This window comes from Triticum dicoccoides, chromosome 2B, assembly GCF_002162155.2.
Source record: "Triticum dicoccoides isolate Atlit2015 ecotype Zavitan chromosome 2B, WEW_v2.0, whole genome shotgun sequence".
Lineage (NCBI taxonomy): Eukaryota > Viridiplantae > Streptophyta > Magnoliopsida > Poales > Poaceae > Triticum > Triticum dicoccoides.
In genome coordinates, this window is record NC_041383.1 from 105,219,120 (window position 1) to 105,228,189 (window position 9,070).

Below are 9,070 nucleotides of genomic sequence, written 5' to 3' on the forward strand. Positions count from 1 at the left end.
GGGCCGCGCGCCGGGGCGGATCTGGCCTCCTGGCCTCTTCTGCTGCGCGGTGGCGCTGGGCGCTGGGGCGGCGGCCCTAGACTGCGGCAGCGTCGTCCTCCCCTCCTCCTCGCAGTGGAGTCGTGGCGGCGTGCCGGTTGGCGGTGGATGCGGGCTTCGTGCCCGGATCCGGCGGGGCGCAGGCCGTCGGTGGGATGCGGCGGCGATGGCCGTCCTGGGCCGCGCGGGCGGCAGGGCGGACATGCGTGGTGGTGGGCCGGCGGCTCGGGGCGGCCGTGGGTGGATCTGGAGCTGCAGCTTCTGGCCTCCCTGGCTTGGCGGAGCTGTTTGGCGGAGCCGGCCCTCTGGGAAGGTGTTGTGGTGTGCCCCGGCCGGCGTGGTGCCGGTTTTGGGCTGCTGGGCACCCCGGGTTGTGGCCTCTGCATGGTGCGGGTGGTCCTGCCGGGGGCTGTGTTCGCGGCGCTACTTCCTCCCAGACCCAGCTTGTGGAGCGTGGTAGGCTGCAATGGTTTCTGCAACCGGTGGTGGTTGGCGGCGGCGTGCTGCTTTGCGTGCTTGGTCACGTGGCTTGGGCGAGGACAGTCGGCATGTTGCCGGAGACGGTTTGCTGGGCAGGCTGTGGTGAGGATGGACTTGGTGAGCTCCGGGCGAAAGCCTAGCTCGACCTCGGTCGTTGCCGGCGTCGACGGCGTCCTAGGACGCCGTTCCCTCCTTGGAGGCGTCGTCGTGGAGCCCCTTCACCACCATTGTCGCCTCGGTCTCGGGCTCTCCGGGTGAAAACCCAAGTTTCAACCTTGGTCGGAGCGGACGTCGGCGGCGTACTTGTCGCTTCCCTCTTGGGGGGGCGACGCCTTGGAGGTCTGGTCCTTCGTCATGCCGCGTTGGCTCGGGTGGCTTTGCGGGTTCATCGTCGGCTAGGCGTGTGCGCGGCCTCGGGGCCGGTGAGGAAGTCGGAGCGGCGGCTCCGGAGAACAAGGTTGTGGAGTGTCAGATCTGGTCGCGCGGGCGGCAGCGTCGTCGGCTCAGGTGGAGCGCGGCCTCGGGGCCGGCAGGGAAGTCGGAGCGGCGGCTCCGGAGAGCACCTCTGTGCTGTGGAGTGTCGGTTCTGGTCGCGTGGACGGCAGAGTCGTCAACTGGTGTGGAGTGCGGCCTCGGGGCCGACGTGTGTGAGTTTAAGTGGTTTGTAAGCCGGAGTGGCGGCTCCGGATCGTGTGGTGGGGTGGCAACTCTGGTCGTGTGGGCGACAGGGAAGTCGGCTCGTTAGGTACGCAGCCCCGGGGCTGGTGTGTGTCGATGTATCGGTTTTCGGCTAGTTTTTCTTATAAACTGGTCAATTCTCTTCCTCTTAATGCAAAGGCAGAGCTCCTGCTGTTTCCTCGGGAAAAAAAAAAGCAATTCGAAATTTTGTTCCGGCAAGCTTGGAGGTCTCAGTGACAGTTGAAGCATATTTTAAAATGTGTCTGCTTTACAGATGTTTGTTTTTGCGGAATAGTCTGCTTTACAGAGGTTGCTATGGAGGGTTTAAAACAGGTTAAATTTGAGTCTCTTTGCAGAGTTTTCTCCGGAAGTAATGGAGGTAGTAAGAGCAAAGTATAAGGATTGGTGGCTAACTAATTCCATCTTCGCTCTTCCAAAATCATATCAGTGATGCATGCTTTCTCATGATTACAGCAGGACTTGATAATAGTCTTGTTGGCGATGCTCGACCAAATAGTATTGGGGATCTAACAAGCTCGACCACACAAATGGCTTTCATGCCCTACACTATTCATAACGGAATTTAGTGATGGTTGTGTGTGGAATGGCTGCTAAGAAGACTCTACGTAACAAGGTCGATGGTGGCGAAAGAACCGTCCTTCAATAATGTACATTAGTCCAGTCACAAAATGTACATTAGTCCAGTCACAAAATACAAGTACGAATCTGTCTAAGACATCTTATTCAATGTACATTAATCTAGTCTGCATTATTTACTATGATAGCATGCCCCCATGGCCCCATGTGCTTCTTCTATTCCGCATCCCCCAGCCCAGGTGCTGCTGTCAAAGCGTGTTACTCTGATGACACACGGTCATATATTTTCCGTCGGTTGCCTGGTTTGGTTTGCAGCACCAGGAAACACGCCGAGCCAAGTGTAATTAATCAAGGATGCACGCTAATATCAACAAAATGTCTATGAGACTAGAGCGTAGATGAATTTTTCTTTGGGTTCTCCACTGGCTAGCGGTTCAGGCCGTGGAAGATATTTTGTTGCAAGGAGTTTCTTTTATGGCATTCATTTTTGGTGCCCGCCCTGCAAGATCCTACTAAATACCATAAGCGTCTAAGTTTGCATCTTGTCTTTAGAAGCAACGACCTAAAAGCAACATCCTTGATATCAGTTGTCATACACTTACATCAGGTGTTGCTGTTATCACGGCAGCATCAGGCTCCAAGAGCGACAGAGAGAGAGGAGAAGGAGGGGCCATGTATGAAAAAAGAGGAGTACGAGGAGAGGTTTTCGGGTGCATTCGGGCTATCGGAGACCAACCTAACAGACGTCCGGGCCCGCCTACTCTGCCCCTAATTTGGGGCCTCTTTGGAGGATTTCAAATGTTCAGGCGTGTGCGGTCCAACACTGATTCCTTATTGCAACCATAAATTACTATCTCATCATTTATTCTTGAAGTAAAATGGGGGTATACGTTCAAAATCATGCATCAATGATATTTGAATGGTTGGGGATTCGTGAGCTGTTCTTCTGAAAGGAGGTGAGCCCCCCCTCCCCCCGCCGACCCCTCTCGCGACCGCGTCACCCCCGCGGGCGGCCGGTCGCGCGCTGATCGCTCCCCCTCGAGCCCTCCTATCCCCTTCCTCCCCGCCGCCGTCGCTGGCGCCCGCGGCCGGCCTGGCCCCGGGGACGCTGGTGGCGACGGCCCTGCTGACCTTCCCCTCCTGGTGGCTCTCCGATGCGGGGCGGAGCTGCACCGGGGGGAGGGGGGGTGCTCCTTGGCGGCGGCGGTCTAGCTGGTGGCAGAGTTCCTCGTCGCAGAGCGGGCGGGCAGCTGGGCGGCGGCGCCGTCATTGGCGGCGGGGTGGCGCTGCGGCACGTCCTGGCGGCGCCGCTCGGCCCAGATCTAGGCCCTACGGGGCCCATCTGGACCTGGGCGGGCAGGCGGCGGGGCTGGTTGGCGGCATGATTCCCGGGAGGCGGGGGAGCAGCGCTGCGCGACGGGGTGCTGGCAGCGCGACGCCAGCCTGCTGCAGCACGACCATCGAGGCTTAGCGGGCCGTTTCGGGCCTAGCCCTGGGGTGGCCTGGTATGCCCCGCTGCGATGTCTGGTCGGCTACCGCGATGGTGTCGGCGGCGCGGGCTTCTCCCACGATGGAGGTGGAGGTGGTTCCCTTTCGCTCAGCCTTGGTGCTGCTGCTCTCGTCGCGTGGCGCTTCTTTTCGGTCTTCTCGGCCTCGTGTTGGTGCTCGTAGTGAGACGGCATGGGTGGCAGCGCAATCGCGATGGCGCATTGGGCGGTGGTTTGGATGGTAGGCTCCGGATGGACTGTGGTGTTTGGTGTGCGGGAGAAATCCTTGCCGGTTCGTCCGGCTCCAATGCGGTGACACTGATGGGTGCCACCATTCCTTCTTGAAGGGTGTTGGTGGTAGCCATCCCCCACTTTCCTCCGCTACCGGAGGAAACCCTAGGACTCGTCCGGGCAGCAGCGTCGTCGGCGTTGCATACCTTCTTGGAGGTGCTGCTTGGTACGTGGCACTCGGAGCCTCGGGCTGTGGTGGAGCGTTTCCGGAGGGCGCAGCGGTGGCGGGCCTTCCGCGCTTTGTCGAGCTGCCATTGTTGGCATTTGTTTCTTCTTCTTTTCTGTCTTTGGGCTTGTTGTGCTACTCGCCCCAGCGTCTCAATGTGTACAATGTTGGTTGGTGCTTTGGAATACAAAGCGGGGAACCCTTTTTCGGTAATGATATTTGGATTATCTAAAATATTTGCTTGTACAAAAGTTATGTGTAAATATCCAAAGTACACCTGCAGGATTGGGTGATCCCCAGTTTAATGAACAAGGTTATCTACCATTTGGAACCAAGGTTAATGAACAAGGTTATCTACATTCGGTTAAACCAAGTTTAAATCAAATAGATTCCTGCCAACATCTCCCATTTGGTTAAACCCTGTCTACCATTTTAAACCAACTTTAATAAGGTTATCTACATGTATCAAAATTTTGTGCCAACCACCACAGGTTATTCGTGCACAAGAAACTGGAAGCATATAAGCACTAAGACCAGCAAAAAAAGGATAAAGAGAGCGATAATTGAAAGTTATTTCAGTTGTAACTTGCTTCCATGAGAACAGCAAAGTAGAAAGCAACAGTACTCCCAGTACAACAGAGTATACCAGAAACCAATACAACGCAAGTTCATAATTACGTCAATGTAATGAATCATTTTGAGAAGTATACGTAAGACACTTCTTCAAGTGATAATAAAGAAAAGCAATTCGAAATTTTGGTCCGGCAAGCTTGGAGGTCTTCATGGCAGTTGAAGCATATTTTAAAATGTGTCTGCTTTATAGATGTTTGTTTTTGCGGAATAGTCTGCTTACAGAGGTTGCTATGGAGGGTTTAAAACAGGTTAAATTTGAGTCTCTTTGCAGGGTTTTCTCCGGAAGTAATGGAGGTAGTAAGAGCAAAGTATAAGGATTGGTGGCTAACTAATTCCATCTTCGCTCTTCCGAAATCATATCAGTGATGCATACTTTCTCATGATTACAGCAGAACTTGATCATAGTCTTGTTGACGATGCTCGACCAAATAGTATTGGGGATCTAACAAGCTCGACCACACAAATGGCTTTCATGCCCTACACTATTCATAACGGAATTTAGTGACGGTTGTGTGCGGAATGGCTGCTAAGAAGACTCTACGTAACAAGGTTGATGGTGGCGAAAGAACCGTCCTCATCCTAAATAAGCGGAACTGACTTCCAAGTTCACTACACATAAAAGCGTGATTTGCACAAATGGAAGACATACATGCAGATACAGGAAATATAACTCTTATTAAAACTAGATGAGTTACTGTAATATACTCCCTCTGTTTCAAAATAGATGACTCAATTTTGTACTAACTTTAGTACAAAGTTGAGTCATTTATTTTAAAACGAAGGGAGTAATAACCAAGCAACACACAGTACTGCTAAAACTGAAGGAAAACTTGGTAGAGTATACAACCTACACAGGGGTACATCCGAAATAGATTGGATCAATTTTCTTAATAATGCCTAGTGGTTAAGTAGATTTTTCTTTACTAATTCCTAGTGGTTAAGTAGATAGTAGGTCCTCCTGGTCAGTCAGGGGGAGCCCGAGTAGACACGGGGAGATGCCACCATCAATATCTCCATCATCATCATCATCATCATCTTCTGAAGATAGCGGAGGAAACATCCGAGCAAACTCAGTCTCAGACATATCTGCATGCGGGCCGAGTTGAGACACTTGCGAACAACCAGAATTGTTCATTTTGTACACCCATAGTGCAGTAGCCTTAAATAAACTGAACCGGCGGACCATCTCTTCACGGTCACGGGATATCCGCCAATACTTGCACCAGCACTCATACAAGTCCCACAGGGATCCTCGGACTTAATGGAATTCTCATCAACAAGGGGAAATATTCGGGGATATTCTTTTGACTTGGGGCTGCCTGCCGTTCAGTAGCACATAGTTACAAATTGATTTGTGGTGCAAAGAAAAATACCATCATTTTTACTACTTTTTTAGAAATGGAGGAGAACCCCCGGCCTCTGCATCTAGACGATGCATGCAGTCACTTTATTAATTACTCACATAAGACCTTACAAAGTCATACAACAGTAAGACTGAAGCCACCATCTAGACAACAAAACTGTCGTTACTCCTATCCAATTAATGAAGGGATGCTGATAGTCTGGGCCTAGTACCAAACAGACCTCGCAGCCAATCCTAACATCTAAGACCTGAGGTCCCAACCGGGACGCCTGCCGGGTATGGGGCACCTACCAGTCCGGCACATTCCTCAACCAGGACGCCTGCCGGGTATGAGGCCGCCGCAGACACCTGCCACCAATCCATCCTCAGTGTTGTATTGTTGCATCTACCTTGCCCGGCCTAGCTGCCGTCGACGCCACCACGACGCCTGACAACGTCACCATCCTGCGCGAGTCCATCTTCGTGCGTCGGGCGCCGAGTCTCCACTGCGCCACATCGCCGAGATCCGCCGCCATAAATGGGCAAGATGAAACACCGCTCTTCCTCTTGTCCCCTCCAGCCAGCACTTCCTCCAAAACGATGCCCCCGGGAGGGAGAACGACACCGAAAGCGCCGTCATCGTCTGATCCGGTAGACCCAGATCTAGGGTTTTCCCTGGAACATCCAGATCAGGTTGACGTGACCTGCAACGACGATGCCTCGAGAAGGGAACGACGTCCGAGACGCAGCCATCGTCCGCGAAGACCGCAGTGAGGCGCGATTTTCACGGGAAGCCACGTCGTCCCGATCTCTCTCGGTTGGCTGGAACCGAGCGAAGCCTCGCTAAGAAGACGTACGCCCTCGTCGGTACTCTGACAGAGATCCATCATCTCCTCACCGGTCCCTCCACGCGTCGTCGGTCCGTGCAAGGCCACCCCGCGGCGGATCCGATCGGGGCGTTGGATCCGCAGCCGCCGCCGTCACCATCTCTGCACAGATCAGCTAACCCTGCCGAATGGGGCGCTGCCACCGCCGCCGTCCATCTCAGGGCCGCCGCTCCGTCAGCCATGGAACTGCAGCCACCGCCACGTGGCATAGGGTCGCCGCCCTAGCCGCCGCCCTCGGACTCCCACGAGAGGTGCCGCCCCTGCCGCCTCAGATGGGATCCCGCAGCCTCCGCCCGCCAAGTGCCTCCGACGCCGTGCCCGCCGCCACCGCGGCCCACGCCGGCGGTAGCGGCGGCAAGAGGAGGCGCGAGGGGTGGCCTGCGGCGCTAGGGTTGAGGGGCCCCTGGTGTCGCCCAAGGGAGGCGACACGAGGGGAGGGGAGGGGAGGGGAGGGGAGGGCCATCATTTTTACCACTATTGGTCTCAGCGAAATTAATTTGATTGAAGGCAGAGTCATTACGACATCATGAATCATCATAAACCAGTTGTCATTACTAAACAATATGCCTGCTAGATGTCCGAATGAATATGACGCAATCCCTGCTGCCTGCTTATTCAAATAGATCTACTGATGATAAGAAACAATATGAGAATTTCAGGTATTAAGCTCAGATCCAAGTAAGGACAATTGCTTTGGTATTCAGGATTCAGATTTATATTCCAAAAGAGTTATAAGAAGAGGGATTACCTGCAGCTGCAGACATGGGACGGACGGTGCCGCCAGTCAGGGAGAGCCGGGGGAGACACGGGGAGATACCACCATCAATATCTCCATCATCATCATGTATTCGAGAAAACGTATCTTCATCATCATCATCATCATCTGAAGGCAGTGGAGGAAATGTATCTTCATCATCTCCATCATCATCAGGTATTCGAGAAAACGTATCATCATCATCATCTGAAGGTAGTGGAGGAAACATCCGAGCAAACTCAGTCTTAGACATATCTGCATGAGGGCCCAGTTGAGACACCTGCGAACAACCAGAGTTGTTCATTTTGTACACCCACAGTGCAGTAGCCTCAAATGAACTGAACCGGCGGACCATCTCTTCACGGTCACGGGATATCCGCCAATACTTGCACCAGCACTCATACAAGTCCCACAGGGACTCCTTGGACTTGATGGAATTCTAATCAACAAGGGGAAATATTCGGGGATATTCTTTTGACTTGGGGCTGCCTGTTGTTCAGTAGCACATAGTTACAAAATTGATTTGTGGTGCACAGAAAAATACCATCATTTTACTATTTCTCTCGGCGGAATTAGTTTGATTGAAGGCAGAGTCAAAAACCAGTTGGCTAAACAAACAACATGCTTGCTAGATGTCCGAATGAATATGGCCCAATCCCTGCCTGCTTATTCAAATAGATCTACTGATACAATACGGGCATTTCATGTATTAAATCCAGATCCAAGTAAGGAGAGTTCCTTTGATATTGAGGATTCAGATCCAAATTCCGAAAGAGCCACGGAAAAGGGATTTACCTGCAGCTGCAGACATGCGACGGATGGCACTGCCAGTCAGGTACAGCCTGGGGAGACACGGGGAGATGCCATCAGCAGTACCTCCTGTTAGGAATTAATTAATTAGATTAATTAACTATTAATCACTGCTACGCCGGTGCCACTTTTGGCAACTGCCTCCTTTTGTAACCGCCTTGTAAACTGGGTATAAATACCCCAATCTTCAATCAATAGAATAACTGTTCATTCATATATCTGTTTTCCATTCGCTCCTCTCTCTCGATTCTCTCTAACACGTTATCACGCACGCCTCTTCCAGAGAGCAATTAGGCCAAGAACTCGACGGCTCCACCGTCCCTGACCCTCCCTCCGGCCCCAAGGACACGAGGACCCTCGGCCTCGACAGCGCTCCAGCGGCGCAGCACCAGCGCGCGATGCAGGCGGCTGAGGCACCCCATGGTTGACGACGCCCTCCTCTGTAGGCGCGTCGAAGCGGCGCCCTCCGGCGCTTCAATCCGCCACATGACTGCCGACGACAGCGGCGGCAAACGGCAAGGCCTCTCTATGGCCAGAGGAGGCCACTCCGGCGATCTGCAATTGCCGCAGACGATGACTGGAGAAGTCTGGAGAAGTTGGCTACTAGAGTTTCGGCCACCACGCGATTCACGGCGAAGACGAGATGTTCCTCGTACAAAAAGGAAAGAAACTAATCAGGGAGATTGATTGATTGATCTTGTCTTCTTGCAATCATCAATTAATAATCTAACAATGAATTGTTTTTCTCCTGTATGTATATGCGCTCACACGAATCTCACGAAGAATTGATCAATCGTGAACTACAAAGAAAGAAGAACCGATGGAAGAACGCAGCGCCAGCCTCCATCGATTCAAGAATTGGAAGCCTCGAACACACTCTGCCAAAGGACAGAAAATCAATCAATT

The 9,070-nt window shown here is 52.8% G+C and overlaps 1 protein-coding gene across 3 annotated transcripts; it reads right to left on the minus strand.

Annotated features, from left to right (window-relative positions):
- Positions 1-5,027: 5,027 nt before the first annotated feature.
- Positions 5,028-9,064, minus strand: LOC119362376. 3 transcript variants are annotated; one of them, XM_037627581.1, is made up of 3 exons: positions 8,150-9,064; positions 7,349-7,843; positions 5,028-5,690 (listed from the first exon to the last, which is right to left on the minus strand). In XM_037627581.1, the coding sequence occupies exons 2-3, from the start codon at positions 7,707-7,709 to the stop codon at positions 5,503-5,505; spliced, it is 549 nt and encodes a 182-aa protein (XP_037483478.1). In that variant the 5' UTR covers positions 7,710-7,843; positions 8,150-9,064; the 3' UTR covers positions 5,028-5,502. The 3 variants fall into 3 exon arrangements, 1 of the variants encoding a protein (XP_037483478.1); XR_005173376.1 differs by lacking the exon at positions 5,028-5,690 and adding an exon at positions 6,116-7,207; XR_005173377.1 differs by lacking the exon at positions 7,349-7,843.
- Between the last annotated feature and the right edge of the window lie 6 nt (positions 9,065-9,070).

What these genes read in the sequence shown, in the direction of transcription:
- LOC119362376 (XM_037627581.1), bottom strand. Translation starts at nt 7,709, where the DNA reads ATGGTCCGCCGGTTCAGTTCATTTGAGGCTACTGCACTGTGGGTGTAC. An exon ending in TCCCATGTCTGCAGCTGCAG is followed by an intron (nt 5,691 to 7,348) that starts GTAATCCCTCTT and finishes ACTGAACGGCAG; the next exon opens with GCAGCCCCAAGTCAAAAGAA.